At 39.6% G+C, this 27,602-nt stretch overlaps 1 protein-coding gene across 4 annotated transcripts; it reads right to left on the bottom strand.

The window, feature by feature from the left end:
* Positions 1–736: 736 nt before the first annotated feature.
* Positions 737–23,180, bottom strand: ctu2 (cytosolic thiouridylase subunit 2 homolog (S. pombe)). Of its 4 annotated transcripts, none has more exons than XR_003979673.1 (16): positions 22,935–23,180; positions 22,774–22,848; positions 21,497–21,575; positions 17,321–17,380; positions 17,095–17,155; positions 16,894–17,003; positions 15,403–15,668; positions 13,943–14,078; positions 13,684–13,815; positions 13,503–13,594; positions 11,267–11,364; positions 2,998–3,077; positions 2,752–2,851; positions 2,502–2,568; positions 2,321–2,379; positions 737–996 (listed from the first exon to the last, which is right to left on the bottom strand). XR_003979673.1 is itself a non-coding variant. In XM_030379366.1 (16 exons), exons 1-16 carry the CDS (start codon positions 22,988–22,990, stop codon positions 918–920), a joined length of 1,554 nt encoding a protein of 517 aa, XP_030235226.1. In that variant the 5' UTR covers positions 22,991–23,180; the 3' UTR covers positions 737–917. The 4 variants fall into 4 exon arrangements, 2 of the variants coding, with proteins under 2 accessions (XP_030235226.1, XP_030235227.1); XM_030379366.1 differs by having other exon boundaries at positions 2,309–2,379; positions 3,006–3,077; XM_030379367.1 differs by having other exon boundaries at positions 3,006–3,077.
* Positions 23,181–27,602: the final 4,422 nt, after the last annotated feature.

The following is a 27,602-nucleotide window of genomic DNA, read 5'->3' as shown; positions in this document are numbered from 1 at the left end:
CGTTCGTCTTTGTGATTGTGTCATGAAATTGGCTAGTCGTTGTTTATTGTTAGCTACATTATCCTCTTTAGCAAGCCAGCCCAAATGGGATCCCTTCTTTGTGCGGGAACATAGAGAGTCTGGAAAGGAGTCAAGGAAATACTGATTCAATTCACCGATAACTTCAAGAAAAGATGACAAAAAAGTTAAATGAAGGTAACAATTTTAAAAACATGCTCTACAACGGTTGCATGACCACAAGATGGAGTTGGAGTATAACTTAAGCCCGACAGCAGCGGAGCGACTCAGCTCGGCGCGTTGAACCTGGTGATGGAAACTCAAATCAGCAGTGTTAATGGAAAAAATGACAAATCAAACGGCAGGTCGTAGCCCTACAGTAAGCTTTGTAATTAAGGTGACCTGGGGGTCCCCATGAATGTCATAGCTCAACCAATAAGCCATTTTATTTTCAATTATATATATTAATTTGGTCTCTTCCATTCTCTGAGCATTGGACTGTGAATTAAGACACACCTAGAGGAAGAGAAAGGCCAACATCAGCAGCATCTAGAGCTCTTTGCCCTTTCCCCTCAAGAGGCTGAGGCAATCTGATCATTAAGCCAACGGGTACGGAGAAGGCTGAACCCTCGATCTACTGAAGGAACCAACAGCCCTCAACAGTTAAAGTTATCCAACCATCCCTGACATACTTCATCTTTAGGTTATACAGGATTTAATGCCTTTTAGACACACAATAGTGAGTGAAAATATAAGCTTTATTGTTCACAAAGAAACAAATATCAATACAAGATTAATCTTAATAGGATTGAAATACAAAGGAAGATCAGTCATTTCTAAATGTATACTAAATGACAATAACAAAGTGACCAAAACATTTTTTTTTGTTTTGTTCCCATTCAGGTATGCCACTCCAGGGATTAAGAATCAGCTTTGATGCTTGGGGAGTCGCCGTCTTCAGTCAGCAGGAACTCGCTGATCTCATGTCTAATCTGAGATCTACAAAAAGAAAAAACGAAAGCAACAGAAATAAGAAACGTACAGATGACTTTTAGAAACACACACAGAAATGAACATACTTACAACAGAATTATCAGATATAGGGAACAACTCATTGTAGGTAGCATGTGGTTGAAACACAAGGAGGGGGGCTTTGGTCCCCAACATCTCTATCATACTGTGATTCTTGCTTCTACTGATATCAATGTTGCTACTGCTACTTCTACGGCTACAAATCCTACTACTTCTTCTAACATTACTGTTGCCCCTTCTAACATTACTGCTGCCACTTTTAATACTTTTACTTGTATTACTGCTGCTACTTCTACTAATATAACTGCTGCTGCTGGGCTCGGAAGCTAGAATGCAATGTGCCAGTTATTTGATGGTGATTGTAACACCTCATTATTCTCTTATTGCCTTTTCAGTTAAGATGAGTACTTCAATCTGTTTTATTGGTTGTGATGCTATAAAGCTTGAATTATTCACAGGGTTAAGGTTAGGGTAACTTAAATAAAAAATATTATTTATTTTAATTATTTTCTAATATATATATATTTTTATACATTGGTAGTCAAGGCGGGGCCCTTGTTAAGGCGGTCGCCTTAACCACACCGTGCTGGGGGAAACACTGCATATCCAGTGTTATTCACACCAACACCCGGCTACATTTGGAAGCATGTCAACGTCGTCATGCCTTTTTGTTTAAGGGGATTTCAATACCAACCCATCTACTTTGAGAAGTTGTTCATGCCACCAAGCTAATGCAGTGTTTCCAACACATACTTTACTTGGACAGTAAAATCTTATTTCATTGTAGAGCTGTGTGAACACATTGATTCGCTCTCTCGCTTCCCCACAGAGAACACTGCTGGCCGAATTCATTAATAGAATAGATCCAGAGTTCAAAAATCAGTGTTAGTGTTAGGGCTAACCTGTTCTAAAATGAATGGAATACAGTTTAAATCTCAACAAGGACTTGTGTACTTGTTTTGTTGTTTGGAAAGTCACCGTATTATAAACTGCATATGCACATTAGACCCAAACTAGAGTTCCATTGGCCAGGCAGTTCTTCAATTGCTTTTTGCAATTCTTCTGAACAACGGTTAATTGCATTAACAAATACATGAACTTGTCCGTTAACATGATTTTTGCCTGAGTCACGTCACGATTTTCACCGGCAGCAGTGTTGACGACAACCAATCCCATAATCTCACTTCATGACGTCAAACTTCGTCTTCGGTAATGGTTTTGGATTCAGAGGCAAATTAACAGTAAATTAATCATCTCATGCAATACGTTTTTTTTAAACTTTTTTTCTGACCTTCTATTCCTCCTCTGGGCCTCAGACATGATGTATTGAGGAAGAAACTCCACTGATGTCTAGGAAGGAAAGTAAATAAAAAAATTGGAAATATATGATGCATAAACAAATCGAATGATAATAATGGAGAATAAGAAATCTAATTGTAATAATGGATAATAGTAAAATACTATTCCCTCACCATATCTTTGACAGTCTGTTGACAACTGTAACACAGTAAGCTTTCAAGATTCATAGAATCTCCTCCCCTGGAATAAGAAGCACATATAATGCAGACTTCATGCAGGGGAAAGAGCTTCCTGGGAACATGGCTGCTCATTCACAGTTAATGGGCATTAGCAAACGACCTACACCGATTTTAAGTGTTACTGTACAATTTAGAAAAAATACGAACAATTTCCCAAGGAAAAGTAAAACACAATATTTCTTACTTATGAGAGCAGCAAACTGCCTGTGCTTGACAATGCTCTTCTCCATCTTGCTGATCACAAGGAGCGCCACATTTTGTTTGAGTGTCGGGTCTAAGGGAAGCTGGAATTAAAACAATCAAAGTTTACACACACACACACACACACACACACACACACACACACACACACACACACACACACACACACACACACACACACACACACACACACACACACACACACACACACACACACACACACACACACCTCCATACCCTGCATCGGAGTTGTCCCCACATTGGAAAGCTGCTCAGAGATAAGTGTGGCCTGGAAAGCTGAGGTCTCACCTACAAAGTCAAATGAGGAAATGCAATGGAAATTGCAAAAGGTTAATAATTTGGTGATTTTTGGCAGTCCTTCAGTTTTCAATAGCACCTTGAGGACTTCTTAGAACAACAATGCCATGAGGGAGACACCATTAAGAGCTGGTGGATTCGATAAGACAGCGGTTGCTACATAAAATGGAATAGCTCTCAAGAGGTAGCCATACCTCCAAGGCAGTCATACCAGATAATGGCTAGGGGAAGTCCCAGGACTTGAAACTTAGTTAGTTCAAAGAGTTTCCCCTATTCCCTCAGGGTCCAGGATAATAACTGACGCTCAGTTCAGGGAGCTCACTCACACTTTGACATGATGCAATTAGGGCTGCAACTAATGATTATTTTAATAATCGATTAATCTGTCGATTATTTTTTCGATGAATCGATGAATCGGATAAAAAAAAGAAACATTTGGAATTGCCGCATCTTTATTCAAAATCTGAACATTACTTCAAATTCACAGTGCTGACTGAAGTGTAAAAACACCAGGTTATTGCTCCAATGTCCCGGAACTATTAAAAGTAATATTAAATAATAAAAAAATTAAAAAAACATAACTGGGATAACACAAAAAAAAACATACAATGTATGATATACTTTTATTTGTATATAAGGGATGTCCATGGTTAACCGGTCGAACCTATTGATACCATTTTCGAGACTCCTTGAAATAGAACTTGTAATATTGCTTTAATTGCTGATAAGATGATAGTTCAAGATAGGACATTAAACAGGTCATAATTCTATCTTTACTATCTATTTTATATTACTGGGAAAACAAGTTTTCACCAAAATCTCAATTATTATTATTATTATTTTTCTGTTGCATTTGAACGCATCAATCATATTACTGAGCTGAACTGAACACATCACATTTGACATTGTTTGTGACCATTGTTTAGTTTTTAAGCTAACTAGCTCTATATCCTGCCGATTTTAACATGGATTTAAAAACTGCATTACTATTTTTAACTGACGGGACTTTCTACACCGTCCGGTTGCGTGATTACTACCGCTGCTTTGAATGACTGTTGATGCACGCGGTGCCGACTCCGAGCCCGTCTGCACAACGTCTACAGCAGCAGCAGCTGACAGTTTTCGGTTGGACTAGACGGATACTGAGTTGAAGGAGTTTTTTTAACCCAAAGACAGTGAAGGTCCAACACTTTTATGTAGGCCTACAGTCCAGTTTTAAGATATGACCAAAATACAAGCTGTGGTCGCTCACACTAAAGCTCGCTGTGGGCGTGCATGAACCATGAACCAACCTGTCGGCGGCTGGCTGTAAACAGTGCTGCGCCTATGAGTAACTTATTAATCGTGCGACACAACGAATCGACGACCAAATTCGTTGCCAACGCATTTAGTAATCGATTTTATCGATTCGTTGTTGCAGCCCTAGATGCAATAGCTAGAAGGAAGGCCCTTTAGAAGCAATTTCTAATCCGTTTGTCTAAGAGGTTCAAATGGTGGCTGGGACCAGTGTCTCACCAAAGATTATAAAGTTCTCAACCGTGGGTTGATCTCCATTGATGGAGCAACTAAAAATGCTGTTATTAGAAACACACACAGAAATGAACATACTTACAACAGAATTATCAGATATAGGGAACAACTCATTGTAGGTAGCATGTGGTTGAAACACAAGGAGGGGGGCTTTGGTCCCCAACATCTCTATCGTATATCGCCTATTCTACGGCTACAAATCCTACTACTTCTTCTAACATTACTGTTGCCCCTTCTAACATAACTGGAGCCACTTTTAATACTTTTACCTGTATTACTGCTGCTACTTCTACTAATATAACTGCTGCTGCTGGGCTCGGAAGCTAGAATGCAATGTGCCAGTTATTTGATGGTGATTGTAACACCTCATTATTCTCTTATTGCCTTTTCAGTTAAGATGAGTACTTCAATCTGTTTTATTGGTTGTGATGCTATACAGCTTGAATTATTCACAGGGTTAAGGTTAGGGTAACTTAAATAAAAAATATTATTTATTTATTGAGACGTATTGTCTCTTCATCCACCTCCATGTGGCTGGCTGAAATGGCAGCCAGGTATACCTTCATTGTAGAAGGTGACAGACCAGCCGAGATTGCAAGAACTTTGTCAACTAGTGTGGTACAACAGCCTTGAGCCTTCATTGATGGTGCTCTAGTGTTGATCTAGTTGGTATCAACTAATGCTGGTCACCGACAGCTAAAACCTGTCTCCCGCCATTTATGAGCCAAACCCAGAGCAGTCACCGACCGAGGTTGGGCTGTCGGATACTGCCTTTGAGTCTGCCTTGTGTATGAAAAGTGCTATATCAATAAAGTTGCCTTGCCTTCCAGTTAGGATTCCAGGGGCCGTATTCACAAAGCATTTTATCTTACCGCTAGGAGTGCTCCTAACTCGCGCCATAACATTTTACGTAGGAGTTTTTTCTTAAAAGTTATTCACAAAGGCGCTGAGACCTACTCTTACTAAGGATAAATCACAAAGAGTGAACTAAGAGTGACGCGCCGTTGCTATGGATTACGTCAATTCTCGTGCACGAGTTTAGAAGCGGTCAGTTCGGTGATTGGTTGTTCAAACGAGCCCACTGAATCACCGAAAAACAAGGAAATAGCCTAGGCTAGAAATGAATTTCTATTAAGTAGTTATAGTGCAGTTAGCAGAATACACGCATGATGACAATTTTGTGCAGACCACGATAATGACGTTGTAGCCTGCACGTTCAAGAGAGAGAAAGCAAACAATAAAAATACATAAAACTTAAAATAAAATAAATGTTATGAACTACACAAGTGTTGACTGATTTGTGCCAAGGTGTTTACCTAAAATGTGTTTTCAAAGTGATCCCTAAATGCCAGTCCACTTGGTTCCACACGGCCAAATTCATTGTCATGTTGATCGCCATCATCATTATCATCGTCTGGCTGTGGAATGTTCCTCCGCTTGCAGAGGTTGTGTAGAATGGCACATACAGTGATTACTGTGCTTGCCCTCTCTGGGGTGAGGCGTATTTCGCCGTGGAGGACATGAAACCGACGTTTCATCTTTCCAATTACTCTCTCCACAATATTTCGTGTATGTTTGTGTGCTCTAGCATACATGGAAGAAATCAGTAAACAATAATAAATATGGATTCAACAAATAAAAGGCGTCAAAGAGCCAATACGATGTGTTTTACGCATAGGACTAAGCGTAATCTGCATAATCACTTACATGTTATACTTTAACTGTGCTCCCGGTTGTGGATTGAGGTAGGGTGTCTAGAGCCACGCCTTGCATGGATAGTCACTGTCTCCCAGCAAGTGACACCCAACTGGTACATCTCAAAAAGCTGCCTCAGACCGCTCACCATTAAAATGCGCCAATCATGGGTAGCTGAAGATCCAGGCCACTTTGCAACAACATCCAGTAGTCTATGTTAAAATTTGCATCAAAAACAACCTGCGTGTTGATGGAATGCACTTTCTTCCTATTGACGAACACGTCCTCGTCTTTTGATGGCGCAATTATTTTTATGTGCGTCCCGTCAATAGCACCGACCACACCGGGCATACCTTTAATTGCCATGAAGTTGGCTTTGATCCTGTGTAATTGTTGAATGTCCAAAGGAAAGTTTATGGCACGGCTGACTGATGGTTGCGATATTTTTAAATCGTCGGCATTGCAAAGTTGCTTTTCCCCTGTTGCTAAATAACGTAGTGTGGCCAAACATTTTATTGCGGGACTAATCGGATTATTCCTGTTAGTCGGCGATGTTATTGCATCGCGCATTAACTCCACAACAAGTTTAATACCCTAACATTTCGTCTCGCAGGCATTTACGATTCTTTGTGAATAGGTCTTACTGAGAGGAGTCCTCTTGAGGACTTTTAAGCTCTCCTAGACTTATTTTAGGCCTAAAATACTTTGTGAATTGCTCTTAGTGAAAACAGTTAGGAGTCCTAAATTTAAGAGTGACACGCCCCTTATTTTTAGGAGTTACTCCTAAATTCGCCAGTTAGGACCTACTTTTAGCCCTAAGATCCTTTGTGAATACGGCCCCAGATTTGCCATGATGGAGGTGCCGTGGTCTCCTGTCCAGAAGCCTGGAGTAATTGAAACCACCTTCTCCCAGGCCATTTGTCAGCTATTAAAAGCAGTCTGTGGTTGGCCCCCAGCCCCTTGTGGAGTAGGGGCAGGACCAAAGGGGCCACAGGGATTAAGGCAAAAAGGCAGCTGCTTGGCCATGAGCCAGCGCATCGCAGTGGACTTATGTTCCATCAATGAGAAGTAAAGGGGCCAACGCAGTGAGGCCTCAAACAGGTCAACACAAGGTCAATCCAGTTTGATGTGTCCGCTACTTTGTTGAATAATTCTGGAAGGAGGATTACCCTCGGACTAGGCAGATGCGTAAAGGCCCATACCAACGGACGTTATGAAACCGTCAGACACTAGACTATGTGAAATGATTACTTGCAAAGTCAAAATCCGATGTACGCGCAATCTCAGAATCATGGCTAAACTCCACTATCCCTTTTCACTAATCATTCGGCTAAATATGCACTCTCCGTTGTGATTGACGCAGATATATCTGATCATCTGCTTGTCTATGCAATCAGAAAAAAAATAAAAACACCAAAAAAATCATGCCCATCTTTCTGAACCTAAGATACCACTGTCAAAACTACCGCAGTTCAATGCTGAATTCAGAGCAATTGACTGGAGTTATCAGCTATCACTAGGAATTCCAGATGATATTCTGACTCAATTTCACACTAGAATTAACATAATACAAAATAAATATACCTCTGTTGGTAAGGTACGCCCTCGGCAGGTTAAATTACCATGGTTAAACTCTCAGATGCTCAAGCTCCTTAAACAGAAGGCTTCATCTCTCAAACAAATCAGATTACATCGAACACCTGAGGGCAAAAATGACTTCATAAAAAAAAGAAATCAATGCACTACTGAACTACGCAAGGCTAAGACAACATATTTCCAACAGCAAATCACTTAATCCACTTCAAACCCAAAGTCTCTATGGCGGACTCTTAAAGTCATCACTGGAGAAATGAAAAAAAAAAAGCCCAAATTTGCAGATTTCTCTACAAGGCAGTCTTAGCTCAGAATGAAAAGATTGCAAATGCCTTCAACAAATACTTCATATTATCAGTTCAAGAATTAGCATCCGTCTTTCCCACTTCCTCACATTCCATATCTCCCCCATCCTCACCAACTGATATGTTTTCTTTCTTTGATATCACACAAGACGATCTGATAAAGAATGTAAACGCTCTAAAAAACTCTCACAGTCGTGATAGTTATGGATTAAACACTATGTTTTTGAAGACTCATGCTAACAGCCTTATACCTCTTCTCCACCACTTAATCAACCTTTGTATTAGGCTGTCTATTTTCCCCTCCAGCTGGAAAACAGCCCAAATCTCACCAATTTTCAAAGCTGACAACCCGTGTCCGTCTCTAACTGTAGACCAGGGATGGGCAACTTTCATGATAAAGAGGGCCACATTTTTCATCATAACCATCGGAGGGCCACATGACTGCACACTTCAACTAAACGCGAGCTGAGAGAAGCTACACAATTTTGAATTTGGTAGATATGATTTCCTGTATTCTGGTGCATTTTGGGGATGGCCACTACCTAAAAAATCATCCAGAATCATAACCTATGTACGGTATGTTAATTGAACCAACATACATTCATTTCATGTTTTCCATGCTCAAACAGCCACATGAATGGTCAGTATTTTTATCAGTGCAAAGGGCTCACATACATCATCATTCAATGAAGTCAAAAAACTGAAAAACAGTGGCCCAACATTAAGTGCAACAACTCAATGAACTCAAACCCAACAAGCAGTTGTAGTAGTTGTAGTGGCGACTTAAGTGGATATCTTTAATGACTGATATCGCTTCTAAGCAAACTAGACGCATGGGTTTGCCTTCGAATTCTATGAATTCTTCTCATCTTTCTTGACCGAGTTTTCTGTAACTCGATCAATTAGTATTATTCTTTTTTATTATTTTATTTATTATGTGCGGGCCTGACTGAGTGAGGATGCGGGCCGCACTGAGTGAGGATGCGGGCCGCATGCGGCCCGCGGGCCGCCAGTTGCCCATCCCTGCTGTAGACCTATAGCCATACTCCCAACAATATCTAAGCTGCTTGAAAAAACGTTATACAAACAATTAAGCTCCTATCTTGAAAGTAACAACAGGCTAAGTGACTGCCAACATGGTTTCTGTGCAAAGCGGTCCACCACGTCAGCTTTACTACTCTTCACTGAGGAAATTCAAAACTCTTTAAATAGAAGACAGACCAGTGGAGCCATTTTTATTGATTTTCGTAAAGCGTCTGACACAGTAGACCACCTGATTTTATTATCCAAACTTCACTCTTTTAACCTATCACCCTCTGTTAAATGAGAGGAAATTGTATCTAAAACAGACAGATCACAAGTGGTCAAAATTGACCATGCAACATCACAGCCCTTAGGGTGTGACATGGGTGTTCCACAAGGAAGTAACCTTGGGCCTTTGCCTTTTCTTTTATACATTAATGATCTCCCACAAGTGTGTAACTACTCTAAATGTCTAATGTATGCTGATTACACTGTGCTCTTTCTGTCTGACTCTAACCCTGATGCCATAAACTCCAAACTGTCATCTGATCTTCAATCTTTGCATAAGTGGTTAAATAACATCAATTAACCATTAATGTTACAAAAACTGAATGCATGCATTTCCACTCATCCAGAAAGCATCTGTCCTTTACCAGCCCAATCATCTTTTCAAATCAAAATCTTGTCATCGCCAAAACATACAAGTATCTGGGTGTATTACTTGACTCACTCCTAACTTACCGTGAACACACCTCCAAGTTAACTAAAAAGTTAAATCAGAAACTATATGTATATAACAAGATTAGACCATACCTATCCTCTACTGGTTCCAAAACCTACTTTTTACCAATATGGTCTCTCAAAACCAAGGAAGTTACTGAACCCATCGCACGGCTATACAACCAAGCTTTAAAGATCCACAGCAATCTTCCAAAATGGACACACCAATGCACTGCAGTAACTCAATCACACGTTCTGTCCTTTCAACATTTTATTTACAGTCATGCTATCACATTTTATTTTCAACTCCAACACAGCACCTCACAAACACTCATCTCCCTCTTGCCAACACATAACATGCCCCAAATGAGAGTCACTAGATCAGTCTCCATGGCCCTCCACCCAGTGCCCGCATACAATAACGGCTATGGGCAGAGGTCCTTCACCCATACTTTCACCAAAGTCTGGAATGGCAATCCAACACACAGTTCAAAAAAGCTTATAAACTGTTACTCCTAAACACATACACTTGCAAACACTGACTTATATAGATCACTGTCTGTGCTCAGTCTGCTATGATTGTCCTACTGATGTCTGTAGTGCTATGTCCCTGTTATGTGTTGTATGTAAATGTGACGTGTGATGTGCCTTGTCCCTGTTACATGTTATATGTGCTGCAGAACAGGAACCTGCAGCTATTTTACTGAGACAGGCCCGTTATAAATTGTAACTTTTGTTACTTTTAATACTTTCTTGTATAATAAATATAAAATAAACAAAATAAAATAACATGTTGTCTGACCTTATTAACACATGCTCTGGCAAAAAGTGACAGAGGTAGCTGGACCGCCCGTTGCTCCAAAATATGTATGTGCTCGGCCCTGATCTGCTCGCCAACGTCCTCAAAGGGCCCCTCACCCGACAGGGGAGGTGACCATCATGACCTACTGCCCACGCCAAGGGACTAAGCCCAAGCACATCTTAGCCAGGTCTAATCTCAAATCAATTAACTTGAAGTACTGCCTTTATGATGCTTCATATTGGGTGCTCCAGATCTGTGTGGTTTGTATTGCAGAGAAAGGCAGCCCTCACCCAGATGAGAGGTCATCCCATAAAGCCAATTTATTTTACAGAACAGTTGCCCTCCAGCTCTCATTTTACACAATAAATAGAAACAACAAATGATATAAAGAATATCAATTCAAAAGCTGAACGCCTGAAGGGAAACACAGAATTGTGCAAAACAACCTTTGCTGTGGGCCATTTGAGCGCTTTTCATCATCCAGAATAAAATGCATCCAATAAAGTACTCACCCAGAGCCGTATCCAAGGTGCACATACAGAAGAGGCACTTCAGAGGGGCCCTTTCTATGTCTTCAGTGACACTGGCAGTTTGAAGCTTCTCACCCGTCCTGAAGTTGAAATTCAAAAAGCATAAATAATAATCCAGGCATCTAGCAGAATAGAACCGGCATAACTGTAATAAATACAAGTTGTTTTAATAAGTGTATAATCCCTAGAAAGTAAGGATCCTGTTTTTGTGGCCTCGTTGCTGTGAATAAGTGTTATAATGAAATGCGCCACACACCATGGCCCTATACTTTAAGTGTCCTAGAGCTTAACCCTCTCTCGGATGTGGACATCCAAATCAACTGCTGCCAAGACTGAGCGCAATCTGCAACCTCAGAACTAGATGCCCCTAAAGTCTAACCACAGCACTTGCAGTGACTGGGTTTTTAGTTTGTCGGTGCCGTAAAAGTAGCATTAATAATCGAAACTAGATGGGAAAAGTTTGCAGTTCAAAACGTGACGCAGCTTTTACTTCTTCACCACGTAGAGATTGTTATGTACGATCATTCAAAAACCCCAGGTTATTTCCCACAGACAATTGACCGAGAGAACCGGGAGGCTCGGAGGCTGGACTTATTGTTCAGAGGTCGGGACTGTAGTAATGTGATTGGCTGAAAACGAGGGAGGCATCTGATTCCTTGTGTAAAAAAAAGCATTTGCGAATCCAGCCACGTCAGGAGAGTCTCAAAAATCCACACCAGTTCACACACAAAAGCAAAGTTCACAAATGAAAAGCGTCTTGTTAATTCAAGTTTAACAGTGTGTATATAAATGTAACAAAATCCAAATACATTTTAGATTAAAATTGCAAATATTTTTTTAATTCATATATCTATTGATTTATATTGCATTTATTTAAAAAAAAGACACATTTGTGTTTGGCTCAGAAACGTTTTTGTGAAAGTTATTTGTTTATGGATTTATTTTACATTTATACATACCGATATCCATTTGTGTGTGCATTGAAACGTATTTGTGAGAAGAGAAGATATAAATCACAAAATACATTTGTGAATCCTTCTCTCTGCATTCATTATTAATGACTGTTCTGACTAGAGCTGTGTTGAAAAAATCGATTTTCCGTTTATCGATTTGTACGTCCAAAGATCAATTTTTTTTAATATATATGTATATTTTTTTCAGTTTCAGTACTTCTCAGTTTATTAAGTGTGAGCAGTTTTAAAATAAAAATGCTTTTGGTAGCAACCGCTTTTGGGTGAATTCTTAATTATTTTCAAGCATAATAATAATGCACTGGTTAGTGTCCCAGTAGGAATCCACTGTTGCAGATATAGTCACCTCAATGATGTCCTCCATTTATTGTCCTGAATTATCTTTCTTGAAGGTAGATTGACCCTTAACCTTTTCATCAGTCTTCCAGCCATCAGTAACTACCAATACTTGTAAGATTTGCTGTTTAATATTGATATAATACTTGTTTTAATATGTTGCTTCTCTACACAGTCATGAAGTGAAGGAAACGGTTCAAATACATTTTTCATTTTTAATAACATTAACCCCCGGATCTAATCGAAATCGGATCGAAAATCAGATGGAATCTGAGAAAATCGGAAAAAATCGATTCTGAAACTTAAAAATCGGAATCGAATCGATTCTTGTAATTTGAATCGAAACCCAGCTCTGGTTCTGACCCCATAGAGCAGTTCTAGCCGGGGAGACTGAAATCCACGAGCTGCTGATCATGTGAGAGAAGGTGATGCAGTCGCATTAAACGAATACGGGGACAGATGGTGCGAACTAGGAGAAAGACGCAGAGGAACTTTCCTTACGAGGCTTTTGTTGGGATAAAAAAACAAGTGTTCAGCAAAATAAAGAATATGTTGGCAGTTTTGCACGTAAAGAGTCAATCGCTTTTTTAGCCCACACCCAGGTGTATACTCATTCTTCCATGCAAGTCACTTCAATCATATAAAAATTAAAATTAAAACATTCGTAGTATGCAAATTCTTCTTATGAGGTCTACTCTCCGTGCGTAGCCCCGCCTTCACCAGTGAAACAAGAAAGCCGGCTCCGTGACGACGAGGGATCTTACCCCCTCGGTTTTGCTTCCTCAAGGGTTTAAGGTTCACTCTACTTTTACTATTTGTAATACATCATATTTTAAACTAATAATTACAAGTACTTTTTTTAACCAAAAACGGTTAAAGACCTCATTCCTGAGCCGTTCCCCCATACTTGCCTGTAAATGGTGCTGACTGTGGAAGGAAAGTCCACCTGGAGCTTCACAACAAAGCTTTCTGTAAGTCGCTGGATGCTTGACTTGTCCGCAGTCTGTAATAAGTAAGTTGAAATGCAGAAATAAATGCTTTCAACAAAAATATATTTCATTCCTTAAGATAGCTATATTTTTGCAATCTCACCTTTGTTTCTAAGCTGGGTATGAAGACATAGGGCACATTCCACATGTAGTTGTACAAAGAGATTTCTTTGGCAGTATAGTCCCGCATCGGTTTGACTGCGACGATGTCCCCGTATCTGGGATCACAGAAAGCCTGTACAACACAACAAGCCAACCGCCATATGCAACACCATTTTTATTTGTATTAATTGAGCAGCCTTACAAACAGCCAAACAACTCAAAGTGGAATGTATAATGAACTTGGTTTTTCCTCCTCTTACAGTGTCAACAGCCAGCTGCGCTCCTCGTCCCAGGGCTATATTAGCCAAAAGTTTGACAGCCAGTCTGGTACAGTTTTCGCCTAACATCAGTTTGCTGTAACCTTCAGTACGAGCCGTTGAGACAAGCAGGTGCCGTCTAGGAGGGGTTACAAGGAAGAGAAAGGACTGTTGAAGACTGCAGGAATTTCATAGTAAAAAAAGAAGCTATAATTATATATGTTTTTTTTTTAATTTTAATTAAAAGCCAAAACATTATTGCTAATAAGATGCCAATTTCAGATTCACTATTCATTGAAGGATTTGGTTGTTTTCCAAGACATTGCCAACGTTTTAAATCAGCAAAGATTTTTTTTCAACTCTTCCCTTGTTAGATTACGGTGACCTGCTGTTCATAAACGCCCCTGACCAGTACCTCAAGAAATTGGATACCGTCTACCACTGTGCTCTGCGATTTTTAACTGGCTGTGGAAATCGTGTCCACCATTGTACCCTGTATGCCACTGCAAAATGTCCATCGCTATCTGTACGCAGACTCTCACATTGGTTGTTTTTTGTTTACAAGTGTCTTATTGGGCTGGTCCCTTCATATCTATGTGTTTACATGTCCACAAACAAATGTAGCTATGGTTTGCGTTCTAGGGATGTGTTACAGATGTTGGTACCCAGAGCTAGAACTGAGTTAGGGAAAAAGGCCTTTCAATATGCTGCGCCTTATGCCTGGAACACTGTGCAAAAGCAGCTGAAGCTGCCGGAGCTGGTCACCTTGGGAGAATTCAAAGGAATCCTGAAGGACAGAGAAGATAGTTCTCTTGGTCAATGCAATTGTTTGTAAAGCTATTTTCTGATAACGGCCGGGTTTTTTCATTCATCTGTCACCAGTTTATTTATTTAATTTTTAACTGTACTCATTTCAATCTTCATAAAGTCTTGTCCCTGATCTTGTATTGTACTTTACCTGACGTTGAATGTGGTGTATGAGAATTGTGGTTGATTGTTCTTATTATATCATGGTGCTGCCTTCTTGGCCAGGTCATTCTTGAAAAAGAGATTTTAATCTCAATGAATTTTACCTGGTTAAATAAAGGATATTGATTGATTCCCCTATCGCTGTGTACTTATGTTCCAAGGTTAAGCAGCTATGCTTAGCATAGCTGTATCTTTGTTGAGTCCAACACCAGTAAGCAAATACAAAGCGTCTGTTTTGGACAGAACAGAGACACGGCTATGGGGCTTGAACTGGTGGATACAACGGATTGTATTGGTTGGCCCCAACTGGCCCATACTCTGAGAGGGGATGAGTTGAACAAAAACGATGGAGGATGTAGATAATTAGGTGACCTGGATAAGGTCAACAATTAACCTAGGGTCTTAGCAAACCACCAGTCATTTAAACAAATATCAAAATGAACCTAACAAAATAAATAAATGAAATGGTTATTAATGGTATTACTTGGTGTTACCTTAATGTGTGCAGCAGGTCTTCTTTAGCTGTAAGAGTCTTCACTCTGGAAAACAACTCCTGCAGTGTTTGAGTTTGAGCCTCAGCAATGAGCTGAGGATTTGTCGCATCAGTCAGAGCACTGAGCTCTGACCGGTCCACTCGGGGGTCCACAGAGTGGACGGGACTGCTCTGCATGAAGTGATCCACAGCCTCTTTATAACTACCAGCTGGGTCATCCGTTGCCAAATGCACTGGTTCCAATACTGAAGGAGGAAGGTTAAGGACCTGAAGAAGACAAGGACGTACATTGGTAAGAATAAGTTTATGCACCCATGCTAAAGTTGACTAAAAATAGGAATAAAAAAATCATCTTTTCTAAATGTATCTTAATGCCTTAATTAAACAAATGAAAAATACAACCTTTTAGGTCACCAATTTTCTTTGTGAATGAATAATGTAACGTAAATAAATAAACGTTCTTCACTAAAATACAGGGTGCATAAGTATAGGAACCCCTATGTTAAATTCCCATAGAGGCAGGCAGATTGGCATGTACAGATTTTTAAAGGCCATGTATTTCATGGATCCAGGATACTATGGATCCTGATAAAGTCACCTAGGCCTTCGTAATTTAAATAGCACCACATCATCACATACCCTTCACCATACCTAGAGTTGGCATGGTTCTTTTTAGTTAGCCTATTAGCTGGTTTGATTTGCATTGGGAAATCATTAGGCTTACTTACAGCTATTCCTATACTTATGCACCCTGTAATTTAATGTGGAACATTTATTTATTTACGATACATTTTTCATTCACAAAGAAAATTGGTGGCCTAAAAGGTTGGATTTTTCCTCATTTGTTTAATTAAGGCATTAATATCGATTTCCAAAAGATGATTTTTTATTTCTCTTTTTAGTCAACTTTATATACCACTGTACCCCTGTATATATTAGAGTAGAGAGCCAAGTGGAGCAGCAGTCAATCAAAGGATCCATCGTGAGGGCCCATTTGCTTTTTTATATAAAAAACAACAACATAATGTAGGCCAACTGCTCTTCTGTTGTATTCTATAGTGCTGACTTGTAGTGGCATACTCGTTTCTTTGGTTGACTCAACAAAGTCATGATATTCATGCATTCATAAAATGGTAAATGGACTGCATTCATAATGTTTTTCTGACATGTGCCTATTAAAAAGCTACTTACAATTTTCTCCTCATATTTCCCATTAACATTTGAATGGGAGAAGCAAGATGAGTCATTGTATAGATGGTCAATGACAAACTTAACCATCATTTAGGGGATTTGTTTGCCCGAGAAAAGATACAGCTTCTTCGACATTTAGAACATTTAGCGTCTGCTAAATGCCCTAAATGTAAATGTAAATGTTCTTCTCTGGGGCTAACAAATCCCTCAAATCATTCTTTGGTTTGTCATATTGACCATCATAATTATTACCATTATAATTACCATTATAATTTAAATCCACACTATTTGGAATACTGACCATTTCTAGTGGTATGATGTGATGAGGAAAGCCGGTCATTTTAAACAAAGAGTTGATTTGTGCCATGGTCTTCTGCCTTTTCTCTGTTGACTGGCCGAGCAGACAGCCCTCTGGGAGAGAAGACACAGCCAATGTTACAGGGACAGCACAATAAACTGGTACACCATATTCAAGAACGACAAATCATTCACACCAAATTACCATCAATGTAAACAATTCCAGGCTTGAATCTCAGCTTCTTGTGAGCATTTTGACCCAGACCCTGCCGAAATAACATCATTGATAAAAGGGAAACAAAACCGTCGCAATTCAGAATCCATTTTCTTGATACCATTGCATGCAATATTATATATTCAATAAGAATCAATCAACATATAACCTGAAATTAGTGTTTAATATGGATGAAAGCGGATGAATGTGATTATACCTCCTGAACTTGATTGAGCATTGCACAGGATGAGGAACCTCCAGACACAGCCAGAAGCACCTGGAAAATGGAGGTCTTGAAATGTTAAGACGTTGGAATGACACAGCACCACCGAAGGGTAGAATATTGCAAGAGTAAAAAATGAAACAAGGACAAATAAGTCCAACATTTAAATGTCAGAAACTGTCAAAATCAACAGTTAAATATGGCCATGGGAACATCTGTGTATTTGGCAAATAGAAACTAACGGCTTAGACTGAAAAAGAAAACAGCAGGACCCCTTATGCAAGTGTTGTTACAAAACAGTCCACAAAAGGTACAAAAACGATAGATTTAGCAAAGCCCCAGAAGTACTGACACCACTATTTCAGGAGGTTGGCGAGAGCTCCCGCTTCAACATCAGTGAAGAATTAAACCAGGGGGCGCATTTAACTTATTGATAAGAGCGCTGTCTTATTATTATCCCCATATCCATTTGTAATACTTTAAGCTAAACTAATCCCCCTCTGAGCTAAAAGTCCTTCAGGAATAGCAGAGTCTCAGTTGATAGGAAATATTTTTGACCATGATCATAAGTGTTATATCTCATATAGTACCAGGGAGAAGCAGAGGAGAACCGACCTGCAACAAAAAAGAAACTCCCAGAAAACATTATATCTGCTTTCCAAGTACCGTATTTATGCATCTCTTCAAGCTGAGCTTCAGAATGTGTACGCACTAGTTTTCTTTTGACTTGAAATTTAGTCAAAAACAAAGTTTGTTAATCTCATTCTATTGAATAAGCGCACTACCTCATGTAGAATATTGTTTTCATTGCTGTAAAAAAGTTGTAAAAATTGTTAATGTTTACTACAGTCACTATAATGTTCTCTGCTACTAGCCAAGAAAAGAAAGACCAGACTAAAACTTGACATTTATGTCGGGGGCAGGTTCATATTAATTTATAAGGGAAGGACCTACCTCTTATTCCGTGAAAGATATTCTTGGGAGGTGTAGTTCATACGTATTTTCTCAATTAACTATACATCACCAGGACACCGGTTGTGGAGTGAATACCACCGAATATATAATCATTTGGTAGTCGTGTAGTATTATTGGACCTTAGCAAAACATAATACCTAATATTAGGTCAATATTTCAAGCCAATAAAGTGAGGTAAAGCAAGGATAGAGGTTTTAGAAGAGATAGGTTTAGGCAAAGTCTCCACATAGAAAAAATGAATCCAATCAAGCAAGCTAAATAATTTGCCTTCATAGTTTGATAATTGTTAATAACGACAATTGGTTTGCAAAAAATGTGGGTAGACTGGGAATGGTTGGAATATTAAAATGTTAGGGCACAGCCTTACATCCACAAATTGTGGGAAACCCTGAAGTGTATTACAATTAGGGCTGCACGATATGGGCAAAATATGATATCCCGATATTTTTTGGCTGAATAGCGATATACGATATATATCTCGATATTTTCTATAGAGTGGGTTAGATGTTTTTTTTGTAAGTCAAAAGCCACATGTGAGATGTTGCAAGCACTTTTACTAAAACATAGGTCAGTATGACTGCAACATGTGATTTTGTATCGTTATTTTCAACAGAATTGAATGAACATTTAAAAAAAAAAAAGGGACGTTTTTCACCTTCTTCACAAAATAATCACCTATGCAAAACAATATAAAGCTGTAGGTTACACACATTAGCTACCATTAAAAGCATTGGCTTCGTCTCATTGTCCTGCATACTACGGTGAGGGTTTCAGTGCGCCGTAACTTTAATCCCCCGCCCCCTCCCTTCTCCGTTCCATTTGGGAACATGTTTGGTTTCATTTAGCTTGTTTCGTATATTTTAATTAATTAATTAAGAGCGTCACCAGAGGGCGCCCCCAACACATTTGCCGAGCGCCGGCCCTGGTTTCGGGGCAGAAGATACTGTCGCGGCCGGTGATGCAGCAGCACAGCCACGGAGTTTTACGCATTCCTCATACTACACTTTTTGTGCCGCTGCTGTAAATGGTGGAACAGATTTGTCGTGCTTCCACTTTTAGTCGCAACGGTTTTGCTACACTCTCTATAGATGACCTGCAGCTGTTGCTGATCTGTTTTTTTTAAACCCTAACTATTTCCACATTATGGAGCCGTGGTTTCTCCTCTTTGAAACATTTTTGTCTCCCGCCGCCGTCTCGTTTTCTTTACGGGTATCATCCATGCTTGTTGTGTTGTGAGGGGGCGGCGGGGGCGGGAATGAGGCGTCTTTGCACACGGCACGTTCGGAAAGACAGTAAGAGGGGGAGGGGTCGCGCTCACAGTCTCCAAAGCAAGCGCTGCAGACGCTTGAGGGGGAAACTGGCCATTTTAACGCATATCTATATAAACGATATTGTCAAATCTTGTATCCCCTTGGAAATGATATCGATATATCGTACATAGCCGATATATCCTGCAGCCCTAATTACAATTATAAAATGTGTTCTCAATGGAAAATATATTTGTTATGATCATTTATAGTATCCCCTGCTGATAGCCTTCTAGTCTATATATTGCATGTGGGTAAATTATATTTTTATGTGTAGGTCAGGCTTATTCAGTTGGATCAAATCATTGACGGCGAGTTATCCCTAATCCTGTTGGGAAAAATAACCTGCTGAGTACATCACATGTACATTACAAATATAGCTAACTCCTACCCTAGCCTGATGAGCACATCACAGGGCAGACACATTACAATATAGTCAACTCTTGCTCTAACTCAACGAACACAAACATGATAATATATAGTCAGGTCAAGGCCGGAGCCGAAGGCCCCATTTCCCAGGCTGGCAGATGGTGGACACTCAGACAATGCACCAGTCATCCTCAAGAACGGGAGAGCCACATTAATTTATCACACAGGAGACACTTTGAAGCTCTCCCCCGTTACCTGCCCATACCAAGGGCCTGAGAGCCACATTAAATTATCACACACGAGACAGTTCGGGGGGCACTCCCCGGTTTAATTTACCACACAGGAGACATTTTGAGAGCTCTTCCCCGTTAGGAGGAACCAGGAGGAACCAAGAGATACCCCTGCCCACACCAGGGCCTGAGAAGCCACATTTCGGGGGGGCACTCCCCGGTTTAATTGATCACACAGGAGACATTTCGAAGCTCTCTCCCGTTAGGAAAAACACAAGGGATACACACCAGGGCCTGGGGGCAAAGGCCAAGCAAAAACACACAGAACCACACACACCTCAAACGCACACACTAGGGATCGACCGATATATCGGTCGGCCGATATTATCGGCCGATATTCGCGTTTTTTACGTGTATCGGTATCGGCCGATATGCGGCCGATTTTCGCCGATTTTTTTTTTTTTTTTTTTTTACTTGTTCTACCTCACCTGTTTTTACTATTTGTTAAATATAGTTTTTTATATTTAAGTTCAATAAATGTTCCTTTTTTTTAATTGAGACTTGTAACATTTGTTATCAGTGTAATTTTTATGATTGAGGGAGCAAAAAAAAAAAAAAAAAAAAAAAAATGTAGTATCGGCTCTAAATATCGGTATCGGCGTATCGGCGTATCGGCTAAGGCTGATGAAAAAATATCGGTATCGTATCGGCCCTAAAAAATCTGTATCGGTCGATCCCTAGCACACACCTCATCGAGAGGAGGATACAGCATAAAACTGTATCACACAGGGACTCAACTTCTTCTGAAGCAGACCTTCCACAGAGGCGAAGCTCCGGACGAACCATCAGCGCTGATTAGGGACTTAGACATATTCGATTTCTCACGCTTTATGACTCTGTATAACCGTTGCCACTTTACTTAATAAATCCAAGGTCCTCGTGCCGACAGACTTTATTACCTCTCCGTCTCATTTTATCTGGTCTAGTAACTAGACAGACCGTTTTTCCCTTCAATCCCCAAGATAATGCATCACCAGCGAACTGTTTGACCTGGTTTGACATTGAATCCTACCAGACGTTTTTGTTTGTTTCTTTGCTTGGAGGTGAAAATTATTTTGAACATTATACAAATTATAATTATTGTGATTTCCAATGTCCAACCTACTATATTTGGATAGATACATTTTTCTTGTATTTAAAAGCTTTGACTCACACTTAACCTAGTCTGTCTGATCTAAGCCTACACATAATAATAATTATTATTTTGAACTAAAACACGCACAGCTTACCTTTTCCCCAGGAAAGATGATCCTGTTCTTGCCAAGCATCGCTCTGAACTTGTGTACAAAGTGTTCCTTGAAGCAGCCCCTAAAAAAACAAACATAATTTCATATATATTGAACACAATAATTGTACTATTGCTATAAAAAACAGAATCTAATACAATGCATCCAACGTAATGGACATCAATGGAGCCAAGTTGTGCAGTACATAATCGGCAGTCTTAAAGTGACGGAATATGCCCTTGCGGATGCTTCAGCACATGCAGTTGGGATCGGGGAGAATTCACTGACTGCTTCAGCTTTTCTCCTCTATAGTGAGATTCTGTTTGTGTTTATTCCCCACACATTTCCTGTAGGCCTGCCAGAAACCAAGTACTTTCATAATTGGTTCAAATAAAGTCCTTTGTATTCATCCTGTTTTACTTTATAATGCTGGGTGCACAGGCTCACAAAGGATTGACATAGCCAAACGGCACATGAAAAAACTCAGATAATAGGTTTAGGTTCTGTTTATGTTGGATATTTTCATAAGGTAAACTAAGAATGTGCCTCAAATGTTAATGCAAATATGTTGATGGCTTGTGTCGATTTATTTGTATGATCAATTTAGATACGAACGGTTAAAATCATCAAAAGACAAGGCAAAAAAGAGGAATGCAATACATTTTAACTGCTGTCAAGATAGCTTTAACTCGTTGGTAAATATGAAATGCACATAAAAATGCAAATCAGACATATTTGAGATCAGGAAATATCTCTGACCATACACTTACCCACAAGCATTTTTACTGAATCATTGTAGAGAATTTCAAAGTTTAACAGTTCTACATTGGGAGGACTATGTCTGAACAATGATGTAAAAACCTTTTGGGGATGGCTTGACCACAGTCCATTATAATTTTGTTTTCTGGGACTAGAAACAACTCATGAAGACCTCATGTGAAGTTCAGAGAGGCCATTCCTATCAGTCATGTTATGTCCCTCTGCTCCACCTAACTCACATTAGAAAAATATAATGCCTCCCTTATCTCTTGTTTCCATTATAAAACCAAAAAGGCTCATCCAAGATGCTTTGGGTTTTGGGACGGTTATGGCTATCTGCAGCCTTGATCTAAACCATTATGTCCGACGTTATTTTAGTTTTTTAATCTTAATTCTTGACATATATGATTTGGACCAAACACATGTGATATCGATGTGTGTGCGTGTACGTACGTGCGTGCGTGTAGTATAAAGTATACCATGCGTTTGTGTGATGCAGTATAAAATCTCATGTATCCTACCTGCATAGGCTTTCTCCTGGCTTCAGGACCAGCGCTGCTGTGGTCTCCTTGCACTTATTACACTTTTTGGTTGCGCTGAAAGACAAAGACACGCAGACGCTGTCAGACAGAGTTTATATTATATAGAATATATACAATTATATCAGAGATAATCTGCTCACCTGGAAGCCACTGGGCTCTCCAGCAGACCATTGTATTCTTCGTCGACCTGGCACATGTTGAGTTGGTATCAATCGGCAGGATAAAATACATTTACAAGACAAAAATACACACAAAGTTCTCCATTCACTGAACGTGTTTTGAGATGATCAATATGTATGTGCGATTTCCTCATGTGGTTCAATGGCTGTCTTCTTCTTTCCCATTTAGTGGTGTAGCACACAACGATCAGCCCCTCAGCGCCCCCTGCTGCAGGGAGGAGGTAGGAGACGTCTTTAAATGGTTAGTGTTGGTGGAGGGGAATTGGGGAGATTTGAGGGGGAGTTAGGAGACGTATTTAAACGGTAAGTGGTAGAGCCCGACCGATATAGGATTTTTAAGGCCGATACCGATACGAATATTTTGTGATTTAAAAATCCGATATGCCGATATATCGGCCGATATAGTGTTTATGATTAAGTGCACTATATAGGGAACAAACGAGAATTCGGAAACTACGCTGAACATTTCTAAGCGTCATTTGCGTCAGTAAATGCGCCGGGTATTTGTGTGACGCAGACAGATGCGCCCACATCATGTAAACAAACCGGAAACAAGCTGGAGCTTGTATTGATGTGGAATGCTACATTTCCTTGATCAAGTTTTTTTTTATTAATTTTGAATGTTACATTTTCTATGTTAACTCCCAAATAAATTGTTGACATTTCTAAACGAAAGCCGGAGACTCCATCATTAAATGTATGGGCGTTTCTCAATTCCTAGCACGCGTACTACGGACTCGATGACTTGCAAGTACGTACTTGGCAAGTCCGTACTTCAAGCACAGACTTGCGAGCATGCGAGTACGTACCTGCAATAGGAACAGCAGCGGACTCGATGACGTCACCACCTCTGCTCGTCCGTTAACTGTGCTACGGCCTCATTTAGGCATATACTGAACAATATAAACAAATGATATAAAACAAAATCCCAGCCTCTTTCATTTTCAAATAGTATGTAAATATTCTGAATGAATAAAAATTGAAAAGATATGCGTGTCCTGTCATGTGTATAAGCTACACACACGACTTTATATATATATATTTATATATTATCTTATATTATTATTATTATATATTATATATTATATAAATATATATATAAGTTAAGAGTAACTTAAGCTACAGTTGTGCGTCTTCTCCATATTGTCCGCCATCGTACTGCTGCGAGTGCGAAATGCATCCTGGGATTTATAGCGGTTGCAAGCATGGTTGCAAGTACACACGAGCCACCTCCGATGCATGCTCGGTGAAACCAGGCCCCCAGGATAGGCATATACTTCCGCAATCCACCCGTGCTCAGAGGCCAAGCCTGGTATTGCAGCTGTTTTAGCTGGGAGTGGACGGGGGTCCGTCATTTCATGTGGCCCAGAAGTAGATATCGCCGTCCACTCCAATACAAGTGGGGAACAGGATTGTGTCTCCGCAAAAAATGTCTGGATATCAATCAAAGGCTCATAATTATCTTTCTACACTGTTCTAAAAAAATGTAAGTTTTTTCTTTTCAAAACGCCTCCTCAAGCGTTTTATTAGCAGTTGATGTTGGGTGGGCAGCTGAAAGGAGCCGTACTGAAACAAACGGCTCCTTGCTATGGACCTATTTTGAAGTGCACGGCTCCATTAACTTCCGAATTAAATTAAATTCCGAATTAACTCCATTAACTTCCAAAGTCTGAGATTTGTCCTTTTACTTAACATGAATGGCGTTGAACACGGATATATAACACACATCATTGAAATAGCTGTAACAGGCACGGACGTATTGATTACCTGAATGATTATGGGAGACCTACGTAATTTTCATAATATTGTTAATTGTCTAATATTAACATTTCAGTTGCGTTGGTAGGTATTTCATTTTCATTTGCTTGTTTAGCTATGTATGACAGGGTTATGGTTAGCTATGTATGACAATTGACAATGTTGGTGTATTACAATTCAATATTTGGGTAGGCTACTCCAACTTTGTTGCTGGTCGATATGTAAACATTTACTTTTATATAAATTATTGATTGCATTCTTCGTAAAATAGTTAGTTGGAAGGAATCTGTTTCTTAAGCAATAACATTGAACTGAATTTTTTAGGCCTACATACGTTTACTATGTTACTATGGTATGATATGGAGCAATCTTACATATTTATGAAGTTTCCAGATCAATAAAGTTCTATCTCTTTTTATTTGAACTGCCTGTATGTCTTCTTGATTATTGTATTACAGTGTGTACCTTGGTTATCAGCTATCATAGAATGGTGTCAATGTGGTATTGGCATATATATTCCAGAATTTGAAAAAGGATATGGATATAGAGTGGGTGACTTTATCAGTATACTCAATCGAGATGGCCACAATAATAACCGCTCTTAGATGGGTTGTAGATACTAAGTTTGTGACAATGTGGTATTGGCATATATATGCCAGAATTTGAAAAAGGATATGGATATAGAGTGGGTGACTTTATCAGTATACTCAATCGAGATGGCCACAATAATAACCGCTCTTAGATGGGTTGTAGATACTAAGTTTGTGACAATGTGGTATTGGCATATATATGCCAGAATTTGAAAAAGGATATGGATATAGAGTGGGTGACTTTATCAGTATACTCAATCGAGATGGCCACAATAATAACCGCTCTTAGATGGGTTGTAGATACTAAGTTTTATAACAGATAATTCAATACGTGAAGATTTGGTGATAGAGGTAAAGCATCTTCTTTTAAATATTATAAGCCTTGGTTTAGTTATTCAGTTCTGTTGGATTCCAGCCCACCATGGAATATATGGCAATGAAATTGCTGATAAATTAGCTAAAAGATACTAACCTAATTAGAAGAATTTAACCTTAAGTATATATATTTTTTTATTTTATTTTTTATTTATTCATTTCTTTGTTAGTTTGTTTTATTTTGTTTCGTTAGTTTTTTTTTTTTTTTTTACGATTTAAAGTATCATTTGCCAACGTCCTTGTCACAAACTCCTGTGTAGTAGTCAAGTGGGTGGCGGTATATGGGGAAAAACTATGATCCACCACTAAACTAGAAGAAGAAGAAGATCTCTGCATCCGGTACGTCACGGAATAGGTCACGTGTCTTGGCCCCATAACGCGGAAGCAAATCGCTCCTGTATGTTACCATGCGCCACTGAGCAGTTTGCATAGGAATGAATGGGCGGCCATTTTCCAGTCCGTGGTCCATCCTTTATTATGTCCATGGGTGAAACGGCGAGATCGAGCACGCATCAAGAACACTTCCGGGTTTTACGACAGTACCAGAGCCCGTCTACGAAGAGCCTGGGCACTCCCTATACGCCCCATTGTACCGATTTTGGTTGTAGTTCCATGAGACATCCACTGGGGGTGATCGCGGGCGAGTCCAGATTGAATGGGAGTCTATGGGGCTAAACGGCTAATTATGCCTCTTTCACCTGCTTGTCGTTGAAATATCGCAAATTTTATTGCAGATTCCGCAAGTTCAATATAGATTATGGTTCAAAAGTCAAATGAGTGAGTACTTATGTCCTTTCGATTTCTTACAGTTTGGGCCGTTGTTGGCCATACACGCTAGCATTCTGCTAATGAACGCTGATTGGTCAGGGACGGACTTGCGACTGATTACGACCAGAGACCCCTCTTGACGGCATCTGAAGCTGAAGAGCATTCAGAAACGTGTTAACTCAATTTTTGCGTAGGCTACTGTATTTATATTTTCCTGCAGGCCCTTTTATTTTTTAGATAACCTCTCTCAATTTCTCTCTCGTTCTCGTACCTCTAATAAGAACCTCATTGTGGAAAAGGATTGTTTTTTGTATTTTGCGTTGGACAAGTAAACCCTTTAAAAACATCACGTCGTGGTCCGGTGGATTATTATCGTGGATAGTGGATGAGGTATGCGACGAAGGGAAAACGGAGCGTCAAACTGAAGCTTCACATTAGAAACATTGTTGGCCGTACATTAGTCAAAAAAGGTATGGTGAAAGTACATGGGCATAAATTGAATTTCTTCAATTTCTTGTGTTCAATGTTCAATGTGTTATATACATATGGTAGGTACGGTATGACCACCTTAAATAATACAGTCAATATCCCGCTCAATATCATTTAATCTGTCATTGTCTATTTTTCGAAAATAAAGATAGTTTAAAAAAGAAATGCCTCGTAAATGTGCAATGATAAACTGCACTTACAGTGGAAACGTCTTTTCCGTCTTTTCGTTTCCCAAGGAAAGAAAAAGGTAACGTTCTTGCTTGCTCCTGTATGAATGGTCCTAGGCTACCTGAGGCTTCACCTGGTAAGGAAAGTGGCGCTGGAGCCCGGGTAAGTTGCGCGCTAGACATTCTCTAAAGTGTCGAGACTCAAGCACTTAACTTACCTTAACCGATTGTTCCATACAAATGGTTAGTTAACGATTTAACAACTTCAACATCTGCTATTACAGTCGTTATTTTTTTGTAGGACTTGGGCTAATGACCTTGCACAGAGGGAAAACCATCTACACCACTTGTCATTGATTTCTATGCATTCACTGATCTTTACAGATGGGTTTATTTTAAGCCATTGAATATAATTGCTCTGCCATGCAACACATTATAAGCTACACATGTTTGTTAAATGAGAAATATGGTCTGGGTCACAT

The sequence above is a fragment of the Gadus morhua genome, chromosome 15, assembly GCF_902167405.1.
Source record: "Gadus morhua chromosome 15, gadMor3.0, whole genome shotgun sequence".
NCBI classification, from domain to species: Eukaryota; Metazoa; Chordata; class Actinopteri; order Gadiformes; family Gadidae; genus Gadus; species Gadus morhua.
The sequence above is the reverse complement of the archived record's forward strand: the minus strand, read 5'-3'. Positions and strand labels throughout refer to the sequence as shown.